The sequence below is a fragment of the Parus major genome, chromosome Z, assembly GCF_001522545.3.
Source record: "Parus major isolate Abel chromosome Z, Parus_major1.1, whole genome shotgun sequence".
NCBI classification, from domain to species: Eukaryota; Metazoa; Chordata; class Aves; order Passeriformes; family Paridae; genus Parus; species Parus major.
This window is the reverse complement of record NC_031799.1, coordinates 6,364,626-6,382,111: the sequence shown is the minus strand read 5'-3', so window position 1 is coordinate 6,382,111 and position 17,486 is coordinate 6,364,626. Positions and strand designations below refer to the sequence as shown.

The 17,486-nt window shown below is 39.8% G+C and overlaps 1 protein-coding gene across 16 annotated transcripts in view; it reads right to left on the bottom strand.

Moving 5' to 3' along the window:
* CELF4 (CUGBP Elav-like family member 4) overlaps positions 1-17,486 on the bottom strand; it is a 705,470-nt gene that overhangs the window by 290,393 nt on the left and 397,591 nt on the right. For all 16 annotated transcript variants that reach the window (XM_015653356.1, XM_015653359.1, XM_015653357.3 and 13 more), the window contains exon 3: positions 10,047-10,095. In XM_015653356.1, the coding sequence (XP_015508842.1) occupies positions 10,047-10,095 (49 nt within the window). The remainder of the gene's footprint in view (positions 1-10,046; positions 10,096-17,486) is intronic.

The window sequence follows — 17,486 nt, the reverse complement described above, 5'->3', positions numbered from 1 at the left end:
TGAAGCCAACTGTTTATCCTCCCTGGGGGAAAATGTTTCAGTGCAGTCTTGCCTTGAAAATTACCTCTCTACAAATGATATTACAAGGGACCATATTCATTTTCTATCGCAGATTCCAAAGCAAGCTGCTTTTAAAGATAAAAATATTATTCTTAATTATGAAAACACATTTTAAAGACACTGATGCTACACACCACTACTTTTCATTTCAAGTTTTGGGGAGGTTTTTTGGTTCACTTTCTGTCCTGAGAATGTGAGTGATAGCAAACTAAAATACAAGAAGCCAAAATGGAAATTGACTTTAAAGAGGAATTGAAACTGATCAGATAATATCTATTGTTCAGGCTTATAGGGATGCAATCCCTCCTATTCTTCCCCTGGTATTATGAAGCAAACATATCAATGAAGAAAGATACCTTTTCTTTTTAGGACAAACCTGCAACTTCTAAAATCCATAGTTTTTATATAGCAATTGTTATTCATAGATCTTGCCTAGGGTTTCAGAAAAGTCAAGTATCATCCTTCATATGATACAGATAGGAAACTGTGGCCTGAAAAGGTGAAAGTTGTGATTCATCTTACCTCTCTTTAGGTGTCTAAAAGTGAGATATCTAAATCTAAGTTAATTGCCATAGGTTCATTCCTGATTCAGTGAGGAGAGAGAGAAGGGAAACTTTGAAGTACCATTTATCCGATCTGTCTTAGGACAGGATAAATCATAGTCTGGAAGCTCCTCTCTCTCTCCACTGTCCATAGGAGGAGACTGGATGACTAACTTAACCTATATACTTAATATTTTTGTGATAAAGCTAGAAAAAAATGAATTCTGCCTGAAATAACATTCTAAGAACAGTGGCATAGTAGCCCTATTTAAAATTTCTTCCGTCCCTGAGTCTAACACCCTAAGAGGCCCAGATTCTGGGTAGAAGCACTAGATACAGTTTACTCACAGAGCTGAATTATTTACATAGAGAGGTTTTCTGCCTCCCAAGCTGATTTCATGTGCATACTGCAGAATATATAGCAATTGGAAAATGGTATGTCACGAAGGAGAGTTTCCAGTATTTCCAGTCTTGAAACTTCTTGCAAGCTGTGATGTTCTAATCTGAGATTTTAGCAGGCAAGAGGCAAATCCCTCCCCACTGAAATTCCAACCCAGAGAAGAAAGTTTGTGTCAAAACTGGGCTGAGCCAATCTGAGTGTCAACAGCTGAGGGTACTGCCCATGGTACAGACATTTCCTAGCTCCGGCTTTCCAGAAATACCCTGAATTACTCTAGAGTCAAGGCTATTCACAAGCCTACAATAAATGACAGTTGAGAAGAAGCAGGCAAATATCACAGAATCACAGAATATTCTGAGCTGGAAAGGACCCAAAAGTCCAACTCTTAAGGAAATGACCAATATGAGGCTCAAAACCACAATTTTGGCATTATTAGCTCTACCCTCTAACCAACTGAGTTTATGACAAAAAAAAATCCACCACTCACCATCTTCATGTGCTGAACACTGGATTTAGTTTATACCATGACAGCAGTGTAGCCATACTAGGTCTGAAAACAACAACTTTGTTTACCCAGATTCAAGGTTTCAGAAATGGTTAGGTATTTGATTGACATTGATCACACTTGGGGTTAGTTGGCTAAACAAATGCACGTTAGTTACATGTGTATGCCAGATTCATGCCACTCTAAGTTGCCAGAAAAATCTGAAATTTACACCTAGAGTAATCATGGAAGGCAGGAAAAAACCTCTGGGTACCTTCTTAGATTTTTTTGTTGTTTACTATAAAATATGCCTCTTTGTAAAATAAAGGGAAAGAACCCATACAAGAGGAGTAAGGACAAGCCCCTCACACCTAACAGGTTGGTGACTGCATAGGGGTTGTTAGAACAGCACTACTCCAAGGGCTGGATTTGGACTCATTGTAAGAACATTTTGATTATTTGTGAATGTCAGACCAAACGCTCAAGGAAAAAGCTTGGAAAATTTCAACAAGCAAATGAAATCTCTAAGGTGCAAGCATCAGTCACCCTTACTTTATTTCACATGGGCAGAAAAATGGCCCATATATTTTTTCCCCTAAAATGTTTCTTTGAAAGAACAGCAAAACATGCCTTACTTTTTTTTAAAAGGAATGCCTGTGTAACCGTAACTAGAAGTTCATCAGTGGAAAAAATACATAATAAATGGCTTGTTATTTCGACTCTTTTGTGAGACAGGTCATTAGAAACTTCATTTGTCTACACAGATTGCACTTATTCAGCTGTATTCTAATAAAATGCACATTGCTTCCAATAAAGGGAATGCATTTGCTATTGATGTGCTATAAACTACTATACAGAGAGGTGTTATTATATTCCTGTGTAATAACAAGCCAATTACAGTGATCAGCAAAACCTTTACAATAAAGTCAATGCACAAAGAGTGATTATCATAATGCATTCTAACTGTTCAGTGCCATAAATGCTTTGCAATTAATTGTGGAGCATATATATAAATGTATTATTAATGCCGTATAAAACCCCATTGACAAGCAACCTTTACATTAAGAAAAAGATACTGGGATTGTTATGTGTCCCCGAGTTCACCTAGGAGGCTGAACTGTATTTACAAAGGTAGAATTTTTTATTGGATTGTATTTTTTATTTCCTCCACTCCTCTCCTTCCACTTCTTTTTCCATTTTGCCCTGTTATTGAAGAGAACTCCAAATATCACTCTGCAGTAGGAGGGCTCTCGATCACCCACTGCAGCTGATTTTTGGCGCTGTACAAATCCTTCTGTGTACAGCTACAGGCTTTCATTGGTGCCTTAACCCTTTGACACTGACAGCCTTTGCATGAATGCCAAAGGCACTATCTACAAGAAATGAGCAAATAAAAGCATATCACAGCTCAAGCAGACAATAAAGGAGGGGTGTGAAGGAAAAGGGAATCAAAGTTACATAATTGATCAAAAGTTCTGTCGTAGCAAGAAACAGAACCAATATAAAACCTCGAGGAGATGAGCTCCCCAGTCTCTCTCTCCTCCTTCTTGTCAGTAAATTGCTAGGTTACAGACACTTTATGAAAAATGTGCAATGTGGTTTTTGGATTTTGGGTTTTTTTCCTTTTATTCCCCTAATATTTGATTTTAAAAGGTTGTCCTTAGGACATGTGCTAGAACACAATATCCTGTGGATCTTTTCCAGTTCCTATTGATGGGCACACTTCCATCGATTTCAATCACCATGGGAAGGGCAGACGTGAACAAAAGTTTGATGTCCCTTATATTCTTTCAGCATTTGACTGTGGAATGGAGCACATCAGCCTTCAGCAGAGTCATCAAATATAAAACACTACACATGAGGATCTGCTGAAGCCCTTTTTCTCACTCAGAATTAAGTTTTAACAGAGAGTGGAGAGCATGAATGGGGTCATCCATGGCCACTTTGAATTAACTGATCCATTTGCATGCTGGTACATTCCTTCTGCTTGAAAATAAAGCTTTCTGAGGACAACAGAGTGGCAGCTGTCAGTAGGGTCATCTAGTGCTGAAATTCCACAATAAACCAAGAGATTTTGATTTCCCATTAACTGCTATCAGCACCACAACCAGGTACAGCTAGAAAGATGAGATTTCCATGAGTACTAAAATGCTTTTTCTAGATCACGTTTATTCAGGGCTGAAGAGAAAAAACACTGCATGTCATAAGGCATGCTCAGACCTGAAATAAAATCCAGTGGGCACGTTCTCAGACTGATGCTCAAGTTTGTGGGATACCTTTAGTGGCTGTTTGGTCCTGTGCCCAATTCTTTCCCTAGCCCTTGACAAGACAGACAAACAGGCTTCAAGGCACTGACATCTCTCCCAGTACTACAGCATGTCCTACAGCCATTCCTCAGGAGCCTTTGACAGTGACTCCAAGGTTTGCTGCTGCTCCTGACACTTCCCCAGCCTCTGAGACAAGAAAGCTGCCTCCCAATTTAATAACAAGATCTTTGCCTAGGTTCTTGATTTTTCATTTTATCTTTTTTTTCTTTCATTCATGAGCTCATCATCACTTTCAATAGACTATTTTGATAGAATATTAAGTTTATTTTTAACCAGTCATTCCTTCTCTTTACTGTCCACACAGACATACTGCAATTCAGCACTAGTGGGTAATATTTGATATATAATTAATGGAGGAAAAGATATTTAGATTTGATGTGAGAGTATTTTTTTCAAATGCCTCCTAAAAGAAAGGTCAAAACTAGCTCACCAGTTTTGGGACAAACCTCTGGATGAGGAGATGTATGAGACTTAGGAGGAGGTTTTGACATGGAGTGAGAAAACTTTCAAATTGCAAGAGTTGACAAGAAGGGAGAGAGATGTTCTTTAATCTGTTGTAAACACTGAGGGAAAGAAAGGATAATATGAGGCTCTGGGTGTAGAAAATTATTTTTTCAGAGGTCTTCACTCTAGACTTCATACAATTTAAAAATGCTGCTCTACAACTAGTAATCAGTAGTACAACATTTTCAGCAAAAGCTGGGATTCATGTGTGCTGTAACCATTGTAAGTCCCTGTCTGTGCCATTCTCTACCTGAGCTACAAAAGATCAATGTGAGCCATACTGCACTCAATGGATATGTGCTCTTTGGGATCTTTTGCCCAGGTCTGAGATGGGAGAAGCATATCGTCTTCCTAAATAGTTTGCCAGTGTCAACTCAGTGCTTACTCCTCCTGAATGAGTGTGTAAACCATTAGAGAAAAAAAAAAAAAAAGTCGAGCAGTTGAGGAAAAAGCTGTGGCAGGCCACAGAAAGGTAAATTGTATGGATTACCACCTTGGAAGAGGATATTCCCTTCAATGCTCTGCAGACTCTTGGGTGGGAAGTCTTTTTAAGGTAAACACTTGGAACCATCTAGTAAAGTGTCTTCCAAAGAGCTTGATGTTACAGGCAGCACATGTGGATCAGAACTAAGGAAGACATAAGAGCTACAAAGGTACAACTCTGACATGTGCATAGCCCCAGAAACCAGGGCTTGCACACAGGCACAGCCCAGCCTTCAGCAGGACAGAAGAGAAGATGCTGATCTCTGTCAAGATTTCCCTCTCCTTTCTTATCCTTAAATATCTTCTTCAGACTTTTCCGGTCTAAAGATCTGAGTAACCAACTTACTCTTTAGAAAGGGCTTCCAAGGAAGAGGGAGATCATTCCGTGTGGGACTGTCATACCAGTATAAAGCCAAATTAAGATGAAGGTAACCAGTCTTGCTTGACTGCAGCACCTAAATAGGCCTAGATCTGGGTAGTACCTGGATGGAAAACTTCCTGAGAGGTTTTGGCCATCTGCATAAGCTGTGCAATTCTGATGGGTTAAATGGAAAACAACTAACTATCAAATAGTTACTGGCACCTAGGATAGATTACTCTGCCACCCACAGCAGAGAGACAGCAAGTTAGAAACTACCTGCATGAAGTAAGAATTAGACCCAGGCTTTTGTCCCAAATGAAAACTGGGCTTAGAACATGTGGAGAGGCCATTCTGACTCCATCATCATTATTAAGTGGATGGAAGTGTATAAAAAGAAGCAGAACATTGTGCATGAGCAAGGCACACTGTTCTGCTATTAACTCTAATTCAGTTCTTGAACATTTTGCTCTGAATCCGAAACAATCCATGACCACATCCAGGAACAGGTAGAGAAATGCTGCAAGTTAGCTGAAATATGAAGTCCAATCCCTCCAGCTGCCAAACAGCAAAAAATGCCACACCTCCCTCAAACATGCATGAAAGATAATCTGCTTGAAAGCACAGGCAGAAGCTTTAGCAGATTTCTTGCATGCAGAAAACACTGCAATATGATACACCACAGCCTCTCCTGTAAACCCCTTCACACCCTCTTTTCAGGACACTACACCTTTTCAATTCTAAACCACTTTCTACTTTTCCTTTCTTTAGTCCAGGAGCTTTCTGTTTCTCTTCCATAAAATGCTGGAGGACCCCAAAGCCACCATGAAGCACATTTTCTTAGCGACATTTACAGTGAGGCAGGGCAGCACACCGTGTACATCTTTGCATGCTTTCCTTCACGGACCTTCCTCTGTCCTTTGAGAGGAATGTGGGAGCAGTGGAGCATCTAAGCATCACTAACGGACTGCAACTGGAGCAGCAGGAGAGTCCTTTCCTTTTAAAAAATGTTGCTGCCTGTGCAACGTAGTGGGACCTTGGGGCTGCGTTTATCATAGGTTAACCCTGCCAGCTGCAGTGAGAGTTGCCCAGTGAGAGCTGGAGATATTGTGGATGAAATAAGAAATGGCTCCAAACTTTTGCCCCAAACCACAAAACAGACTTGAGATCATTCTCCAAGTTTGAGAAACTTTAAGTGATGGATATCTGCAGGCTATTTTTAGAGCTTAATATCAGACAAGGAAACGAGGAAAACCACCTCCACCAAGATGAAAATATAACAAATTCTAACAGTTTAGTTGAGATTTTTGATGTTCAGAATTTTGGTGTGTAATTCTAACTTACATCCCTAAAACTGTATTGGACTAACTAATCTCTGGCAAAGCAGTTTCCATACAGTCAAGATAAAATTTGGCCAAAACACAGGCCAATGAGGGTTTATAAGATATGCTTACTAGAGCTAGACTCAATCTGATTTTTCAGAACAAAATCTGGACTTGTTCACTTTCTATCACATTCTATCAATTCTGTTAGTGTTAAAGTCTCTATAAAATCTCAAAGGACTCTGACCTTCTCATCAGGTATTTGAATCTTCATGAAATATTTTATAGAAGGAGTAGCCCTACAGAACATTTTGTATCTTCACTATGCACACACATACAAAAACAGGCAGGAATGTAAAACATAAAATCTTCCCAGTAATTCAGACTATTTCCCTAGAGAAACATATTGAGGACACATTCATTTCTTTTTCCCATGGGATTAGGCAAATGTAAATAAAGCCACTTTTTGCTTAAAAGGTTTTCATGCTTTGTCTTGCTCGTAGTACAATATGGAGATTAACAAACAAAATAATAAACCCAGAAAAACTATTAAGGGGCACTCAGCATGTCCATTTTAGTGGGTTGACTGTAATTTTTGCCAAAGGGTATATTGAACACTTTCCCAAACTTAGATGGTTTAAATTCTAGCTCACACACACTAAATGCTAACACTCCCTTTCAGTTCAGCTGAGAATTAGGACATAGGGAGGGTTAAAGACCAAAAAAATCCAGACTCCAGAGCAACAGGAGAAGCTGAGTTGAATCTGGTTGAGGGAGAGAATAAATTTGTGACTCTCATCATCTTTTACTTGTGGAAGAACTTCCTGAAAAATTTGAAGATTCATGTTTCAGCAAAATGCAATTATTTGTCCCCAAAGAATGCACAGTCTCACTTCCTCAAAATGCTGCTCACCTTTTCCAGTAAAATCCTCCAGTTTCAGAGGACACTGCGTTTTTTGTTAACACTGTGGCCTGGCACCAGAATTCCTCTTAATCTAGGATGTGTATTCCCCATAATCCAGAGTGTGGACTTTGGGCAGACCAAAGACTTGTGCTGTGTGGAAGAGCTGCTTCATCTTCCAAGCCCCTCTCCTCCCCCGTGTCCCATCCTGGTACATGGACAGGGTATAATAAGCTACAACTTAAGTTTCTTTGTTGTTTAGGTTGACCTTTATCTTGCAGCCCTAATGAAGCCTTTTGATGTGCTCCTAAAATACACAGCCTCCTTTTTAGCATTCTGTTTGCTGTGCCTGCTGTAACCGGTGGGCTCTTGAAGAACGTAAGTTCTCATACAATGCCTCCCTTGGGTGCCAATTGTTCTTTTCTCCCATAGCTGCCCTTGAGTCATGCCGTCCCCAAACATCACCAGCCCAGAAGCAGCTTGTCAGTGGGGAATTAGGACAACGTGTCTTTCACACCAATGATGAGAGCACCCGCCTAGCCTCTGCATTATCACCACCCCTGACAGAAGAAATGTATGGGAGCAGACTGGATGGGAAAAGATGAGGTTTGTGCGAGATGGGGAGATAATTAGTTAAAATACAACGGGGAGGGGACCATGGGTGTGATAATGTGGATTCAAGCTGCCACTGGAGCCCTTTGCAGTTCAAACCACAGCTACTGAAAGCAGCTGCTCTTAGCAAAGGGGTTTGAAAACCCTTCCCAGAAAGCCAGGCATGTGTTCTCTATTACTGATTTGCATTAAAAAAAAAAAAAAAAAAAAAAAAAAAAAAAAAAAAAAGGATTGGGAGCTACATACCCTGTAGGCGCACAAAGCAAATTGGCCAGCCTAATTATTATTTTTTGGTATGTCTAATTAAATGGACAAAAGGCCCTCCCTTCACTCTCGCTGTCGGCAGGAACTCTACTGGAATGTGCATAATGTCCCCTCATTTGCCCAGGCAGCTGAGCCTTTCCGTTTTCCCCTAGGAGATTGGCATTGACAACTGCCCATGGCTTACCCAATTCTACTCAGACACAGAGCCAGATCATCAGACAGGGAGGGAAAGGGGAGGAAATTGACCTGGTTCTATTAAAAACCACTGGACAATGCTGTAGGGTGTGACATGTCTTCGTTGCAAGTCAGCAATATGCTCTGGTCCTTGAATGCAGATCTTGCCAGATCCCATCAGATTCTTTTAACCAAATTTTCCCAAATTTTCTTTAGAGAGGCTCTGAAGGTGCAATATTTATCCCTGAGATTTCTGGTGTTTTTCCAGCACTCAGTTCTCCTGATGTTCAATTATATGGCATCACAGTTCTTCCTTACAGAACCTTTCTAGACCTGTGGTTTCACCAGCCTGTAACACAATCCCTTTAACTACAAGCTACGTACAAAGTCTTCCAATGACTTGAGTCACTGGAGAGTTTCAGCCTCACACTGACACAGACAAAGTCCCTGAAATCCACAGCTTTCAAATGAGAAGAAAGAGAACATGGTGCCTTTTGTCTGTGAGGCATTTTTCTCCTTTTAAGTAGCTGCTGCCAGAGATTTCCACTAATGCCAGCACAAAGACAGTCATCCCACAAATGAAGAAGAGTTTATATTTATGGTGGAAATTGAAGAGTTTTCAGACATCGAAGAGCCACATCATTACTAAATGACAAAATCTACTCCTACATTTATCTGATACATAAGCACTAGAGGTTTTTACTGAAAAGATGAGGAAAAGGCTCTCTATTCTTTTCCCAAAGAGATAGGGATGGAGAGGAAGAGAACATGTCATTATATATATGTATGTGTATATATATAAATGTACAGATACAAGAAAAAAATAGCAGGATGGTAATTTATCCAGCATAACAGACCATCTCACACTCTCTCAGTGATCTGTGTGTTTGATCTGACAAACAGGCTCCTATTAGAAGAACACGGTGAAGTATCACCACATCAGTTCAGGTAAAAAACCTTTTACAGGAAACACCTCATCACTGGTGATCTATTGAACAATCACTTAACAAAGCCTTCCAAATCCACTGTGTAGAATGGAAAAGCAAAATACCAGCTCCTGATTTCAGCTACACCTGTGCAAATCCTGAATAACTCCCTGGGTCTGAGAGAAGTCTTCAGTTTCCACAACAGGTTTATCCACATAAGCTGATACAGGTGCAGAAAACTCTGCCAGCTCAGAGTTTGCTTTTTCCAGATGTAGAGTTGTTTCAGTGCAAGCAGAAACAACATGGTCAGAGAAACCATAAAATATCTGCTTTATCCTAACCAAATTAAACTCCTTTACAGCTCAGGCTGGCAAAGGTCTGAAAAAACCTCCATTGTTGTCCACTGCTGTTAAACTTTGTTAAGTCAGTGTCTGATGCTTCACTTCTTAACGAGGCAGTTATTTGTTTCTCAGGCAATCACTGGCACCTGCCTGCCTTTTAAAATCAAATAATAATTGAATATGAGGAAAGTGTGACGAAGTAAAGGAGATTTAATAAAGAGAATCTTTGCTGCGGAGGGAATTTCTTTGGCAGTGATTACGTTACTAATTGATCAGCACATTGCCTGAGAGAAGCCAGAGACAACAATTATATTTAGCACTGTGGCTGAAAGCAATGCAGTCAACTACCTCCTCGGCTTTCGCTGTCCGCTGGCTTCACCTGGATCGGTCTGTTCATCTGTAAGGAAGAACAAAGACAGGCATGTAATTAATGGAGGAGTCAGACATTCATATACAGAGGCTTGCTTTGCTTCTTTACTGCGCGTCATAATTAGCACCAGTATTTACTCCGCAAGGGGGGAAAAAAGCAATTAGTAAACAAAGAACTAACCATGGAGTGCAGGCTGCAGCTTGGTCTGAGGCAAATAAATCAGTGCCACTCCTCTTACCTGGCAGTGGCTTTGTTGAATCACATTGGGAGAGGGATCTGACTCATTTCACACAGGTCATGAAATTTTAAACGTCATTTTTAAAATTTCTAATAGTTTCCTCTGGAAACACTGGTACGTGAGAGAAAAAGTGCCTTGTCAGAATATCAGGATCAGTGCAACTTAAATTGCAAAAATTTCTTGAGAATGGCATGGTGAAAAGGAAATTGAAAAACTAATTCCACTTCTACTGTTAGCTCAGTAGGATATTCATGTGTAACATGCAGCCTGCATTTCAAACTTGGGGAGAGGTATTTGAGTCTTATTTATCCACATGCTTCAGGAGTGCTGCATACTGAGAATTTTCTGGGAGCTGAGGGCCAGATGCTCTTTCTATTGCTTTTTCAGATATCCTTTTCCTTCCTCATATCACAATATATGTATGTTTAAAAACCTTGCCACTGTGCTGTGAATAGGTTTTCTGTTATTCAAATTATCCCTCTCACTCAACAGAATCATTTGGGACCATTAGTATCCCCAGAGCTTCTCACTCCCAGGAGAGAGGGCAACAGATGCTCACAATGCTCTTCACTGGCAGTCCCTAACATGATGTGGGTGCCTGAAGGACAGGGATGAGGATATACCACTCCTGTCAACAGCCAGAGGTGCAGATTGGACCAGAACCAGCTAAGAATTTAATCTGAAATCCCCTCCCTGCCTCGTACTCCTTTTCACACAAAGCAATCAATACCCCATACAGATGGACTATTCAAAATATCTTTCTATGTGTGACCACCTCTGAGCAGAATGAAAATATCTTTTTTGATTTGTCAGACAACAATGAAAGTACAAGTTCAAACAAGCATCACAAGGAGCATGAGGTCAGAAGGCGATAGGAATCTCCTAACATATGTCTTCCCAAAAAAAGTCAGACCACAAATTGGCTGATGAGTGTCACAGGATGCCTTCAGGGAATAATATCCATCCCTTATTTTTGGCTAATCACAGTTGGGCAGCAAGGATATTAGTTTTATTTCACCTTTTTTTTTTCTTTCTTTTTTTTTTTTTTTTTTTTTTTCTTTTTTTTTTTTTTTTTTTTTTTTTTTTTTTGCCTAATTTTTGCCTTTTTTATTTTTTATTTTTTTGGAAAGTGCTTCATAATAACTTAGATTTATTCTAATTGCTTTACACACATATTTAGTAATAACAAGTTATCAAGCTGGCTGACAAGTAGGTTAAGATGATGAAGAGCCTAGCAGATCCTGCTGTATTGTTGTCTCCAGAGGAAAATGTACTTATCCATAAACTGACTGCAGTTAGACTCACACTCTGGAAGAGAAGGATCCATGGCTACAGATGCTACTGAGCAGTTTCTGCTCTGCCCTATGCCTATATCATCCAACAAAATCCAGACAGCTGAAGTGTTAAAACCAGTAAAGAAAGGTAATAATTAAACCTTGTATCAGCCCTTCCTTCTGCCACTGCAGAGACCTGTTGCTCACATGGGTACCACAGGATATTAGCAGGGCAGGGGTGATACAGGGAGCAGCAGCAGGACAGATATCCTGCCACAGGGCTCCTTTACACCCACGTGTGAGCAGCTAGCTCACACACATTCAAAGATCTGACATCACACAGGTGAGGAGACTATGTAACGCCAAATGTATAGAAAGTGTAAATTTAAGCCACTCTTAAGCTTGGTGTTTGAGACATAAACAGTTTTTTGCAGTGCCAGTTCCTCCCTACTGTTCTCTGCCTGTTCCTCTTTGCATTTAGACTTAGCTGAGATGATCCCTGTCTTGCTTCTCATGTGCAGGACAATGAAGCCAAATTACCCAGCTGTTTCCCCCAGCTGTCCAACCTCTGACTCTTGGTGTTGGCAGCAGGTTGGTGTTGACCATCCACATACCAGTGTCTGACTGAGACCTGGTCGCTTCCAACACTTGCACCCGTATTACAAATTATGGGTTCCTGATGTGGACCCTACAGGTAATCCAACTCCTATGGTCAGGGGAGGGGGGTCAGCAGTCCCTGGTGCTCATCCCACGACAAGCAGAACCTGCATCCCAAGCAGTCAGTGAGAGAAATAGCCACAGAAGCCAGGAATTTATGGCAGGTGTGCAGAATTCAGCCTTGGGAGGCAAAGTCTGGAGTCCAAATGGACACAGCCTTGAGGTGCAGAACATCCATAAATCTACCCACATAGGTACTGATCTGAAGCATGCTAAAATCCGTGAAAACTTGCACTGAGCTCAAGTAACTTTTGGATCCAACCTTGAAAAGAACTACAGACTTCATCCTTCTTTTTGAGCTGAATGAAGTGAGTTTATACAAGGCAGAAGACATTATCAGACCCATTGGCAAAAATGAAACAAATATTTATTTGGACTTTGATTGGTTTTTTTGGTTTGGTTGTTCTGGGTTGCTTTGTGGTTTTTCTGTTTGTTTGTTAATTTATTTTGTTTTGTTTTTGGTGTTTTTGTTGTTATTGTTTTTGTTTTTCTGAGCTTGAGGAGTGAGAAAAAATAAGTCAATCCCAAAGGAAGATAAAAAATAGAGTGAAGGAATAAGCATCCAACAAAGGAAGAAAAAACTGGGGAAATTAATAAGTAAAAGGCTAGTGTAATTTAATGTACACTATGATTTATACACTTGACAATTTCTTTATAGACCAAAGAGAAAGTGCTGCCTGAACGGAGCCCATAATACAAATTGAGATCATCTTGACATGAAAGACACCAATTATAGGGAGAAACACTGAGAGGAAAATAATTAAGTTTCCTTTCTCCATCTATGGATTTTTTTTCTCACACAGACTCTCTGGGAGGAAGGACTAGTCACAGGAACCAGAAAAAGGCTAAATGGGGAAATAAAATGGCAGAACTTCCTCAGTCTGGGGAAATGCTTTCCTGGGGAGAAGGGAATTCAGATATTCAAGTTCCCTGCTTATTTTTTTTCTGGAAATTGACATAAATTAAGTGGTATGAAACCAAAGTTTGTACTCCAAAATGCAACCTTCTGAAGAGTGTTTGGGTAAATACTGATATGGACAGCTTTAATATCTGTCCTGTCCTGGTGTACCCTGAGAGTGTGTCAGGAGAAAGAATATTTGCCAGACAGAAAATCTGATTAATACAATCTAGAAATCAACTTGGGGTCTGTGGAATTACAAATGTAGCTGCAAGGTGTTATTGAAACCTGTCACTGGAGGGCTTCAAAAATGATTTGGCTACATGGGAAAAAACCTAGGACAGGCTGACCCAGCATCTGAACTGGTAGAGGGAGTGAGTGTTCTCTGTTAGGCTTTCCTGTAGGATGTTCTACATTCCTGTCCTTTCAATGGTCCTTCTTTCTTCTGCTCATGGGTGCCCTTTGTGCTCTCATTTGAAATATGACCATGCCTCCTTGTTCTGTGTTATCCCTGTTGGGATACCACTCAGAAAGGAGTAAACTGTTTTACCATTTGTTAGTCTCAAAGGCATTTCTCTCCTCTTTAAATTCTGTACCATCCTTTAAGACCTGACTAAATTTTTTTATTCTCTCCATAATATGGAGATGTCTGACTTTATGGTACCAGAATGCTCTATAGTTATAAAACCATTATAAATCAGGACAATGTTTATCCTCATTCATGATTCAGAGTCCCATTTGGCCAGGAATTTACTTTGAAGTGCTTTGCTCGACTACAATTTTGTAGCAAAGATGTGCTGAGAACCACTGAGACGCAAAGATTTAGGCAAGAGCCAAATAATTTAATTTGGATCTCTGGTTACACATATAGGCACAGTTTTCAAAGAAGTGGTGAGAGAGAGGCACACCAGAGTTTTAGTCACAACTGTGCTCCCACTGTGGAGTCAGGAAAAGCCTGTGGCTCAGGCTCCCCATCTGTTCTGGGAAGAAGTACCACTACAGCTGTGCGTAAGCCTATTTCAGGAAGAGGCTGTGTGTCCTTTTCCCACAAATGCCATAAATATTTGTGTTGATGGTGGAGTTAGAACTTCATGTGCATCACACTTTTCATTTTCCTGTGATTCTTTGCATGTTCCTCTCTGCTGAGTATCACTTTTACTATCACCTTTTCAAACCTTAGGCAAGGCGATCATACTTGATATGCTTCATATCCTTCATTTTGGATTTTCCTTCCTTTTTTTTTTTTGCCAAAAAACAGCCCATCCAAATTATGCCAGAAGTCACCATCTCACACCAAATTGCCACTGCCCCACCTACCCCCACCCCAATTCTCCCAGCAAGTAGAAACACAACATCATTTTTCATGTCCAATTACAGCCACTGTGGTGCCACTGTTAAAAGACAGCGCAGGTACCCCTGTCAAAAAGGGTTTGAGTTACAAGAAGCGATGAATTATAGCAAGCCCTTTTTCAATTCTCCACAGAAATGAAATGTCAGAGCTTGCTGCTGTATTTTTCTCAGCACCATCAGCTACAGGCCACTGCAGGAATTAGACAGGGGACAGACGCTTTTCTGCATCATGATTTTTCTTTTCCTAAGGTTGTCGTTTTTTTTCCCCCCCACAAACCTTTTTCTGCTCCCTCTGGCTTTGATATTAATTTAGAGCAGGTAGAAGGATCACCTGGGAAAGAAGAGTAGGAAGCAGAGGCAGAGGATTTCTCACTGTCTCCATCTTTCTTCCTCTCACTGTTCCTGCTATCCTTTTCCTTCTTTTCTCACCCACGTTTTCATTGCTCATCAATGTACCTTGTGTTTTTAAGTAAATCTAAGACTCTACTTGAGAATGAACAGAGATAAAAAAAAAAGAAATGGGGAAAAAAACCCCTGAAAAGATATGAAGATATCCTGAACAGCTTAAAATGTGCTCTGAGACAGGAAGAAAAAATGAAAAATGAGTAGATTACTGAAGATGAATTAAATGCCACTAATAGTTAGGAAGATCATGACCAAGAAGACAGGTATGTTGGAGATAATCTGCTGGCTCTGCTTAAAGTTGATGTCATTTCAGGAGACAAAAAGTTATTCTAGAGCTTGTGTGCTTTATAGGACCATGGAAGATTATTCTGGTGATCATCTAAATAATAATAATAGTACCAATAGTACCAATAGTAATAATAGTAATAATAATAGTAATAATAATAATAATAATATTTTCACTGTCCTTAGATGTCTCAAAGAAAAATTGAATACTCCTTGAGGACATACTGGGGGCTTTGGTTTGTATCAAAACCCATGATGAAAGGATTTCTGCTGCTCACGTTTCCAGAATTTTCCAAAGAATGTAGAAAAGGAAGAAGTGCTAACCCCTCGCAAGGCCTGTTTCCAGCTCTCTGCTGGGTTTCTGGGTGATTTTGGACACATCATTACATCTGCCTCTTTCTCAACTTTTTGTTCTACAAAAAGATATCATCATGTATTATGAAGATGGTTGATGGGAAAAAAAAGTATCTAAATTCTGGTTTCAAATAAACAAACAAACAAACTTCTGATAGTTTCTATGCTTGAATTATATGGACAGACATAATAGCAAGTACCAAGCTCTTCATGCTCAGTGCTGTTGTGTTTAGCATTGTTCAGGCATCAGCCCCCTAAATCAATGATGAAGCTCAGCTGAAACCTAATCTTGAAGGATGCCACCTAGCAGGTTTTAGCAAATGTTAATTGGGCACTCCTGCATCTCTGTAATTGCTGGTTAACTTCATGGAAAAAAAAAATCCCATCCTAGAGCAACTTCTTCCCTAAAAATAATATTAGTTCTTGATGGTCTCATGACATATGATGTCATGAGCTCAGATGTTAATTGGAGCTAGGAATAGTTTAACACCTGCTCTGAAAATTTAAGAAAATATGTTTACTATTTATTTCTTTGGTGCAACAAGATTTTCTGTTTAAAATCTCACTCCAAAACACTATGAAGAATTTCATTTTACTATTTCTGCCAGCAGAGTCTGCCATGAGTCTTTTTTGAGTCTGCCATGTGCACAATAGTAATTCCTCTGAATTCAATGCAGCTATTTATGTGAGCAAAGGTATTGGCAGGAACATGTTTGTAGGAGTGGGTCATAATTTTTAAAGCATTGAACAAAATCTGCCCTGATAGAGGGCCCTAAGGAAATGCAAAGTATATCAGTGTCAAAGTTGGAAAAGCCAAGAAAATCACCCACAATTGAATTGTGTATGTGTAATTGCAAAGTTCAAGTAAATCACTCTGTACCTGATTCTGAGTGACATAATTGAATTACAGTGATCTAAACTAGATAGCCATAAGCATGAATCCAAAGCAATCTCCTTTCTCTGAAGAAAAACAACAAAGTCAGGACTCAGGTGCTCAGCTCATGGAAATTTCTGAGCTACAGAATCTGGAAGGTTTCTTCACCACGGTTTAGCTGTGCAAGTAGACTCCTGTATTTGTCTATTTCAGCTGTAATACATAGAGAAATCTATCCCCATGGGAATAGAGGTAAGTGTCGTGTTTGCATGGGTTGATGTGTAATTACACATTAACCACATTTACTGTGGGCACTCCAAATTGATACAATGTTGGATTAATGAAAGAATAAAGAAGGGAAGTATTTTAGAAGTTTGTTTAAAAAAACAAATCAAACTAAATCACATAGGTTTACTTTGCTTGTAAATCATTTCCTCTGAAATGACTATCCCAAACCTTATTTTGGTAAAGGACTTTAATTCTTTCCCACCACCCTCTTCCCCACCTTTTGAGATGTGCCATGGATATGCGCACCAACAGATGAGATGACCTGAAATGGCAAGGTGTGAAATATGAAAAAATACCCATTGAAGGGTCTGACCTTTCCAAATCAGTCAATGTTCTGGTGCCTACCCCTGAGAATGATTGCTACCGGCCATCCCTGCTCTCTGAGAGTATTTTCTATATATCATATAAAAAACATTATAACCCATCTGTCTAACTATTGATTCATCTTTCTCCTTTTCTCCTGCGTATAGATGAACCTAGAGGGGCTCCAGTTCAGTCCATGCTCACGTTCACAAGTCTGCAGCTCCAAATACAAAACTTCTTCCTCACAGAACAGTTTTGAGTTTGAAGAAACTACAGATCTTGTAGTAATAAGCAAATAGAGGCTTTCCAATACAAAAAATCATTTGGTTTGTTCCTGGGGTAGCTGAGCATGTAGTGTTCAATCTTATGGTGTCTCTGGTTTTAAATGAAGTGGTGTGGGGTAAAGGGAGAACTCAGTCTTCAGCATGTTTG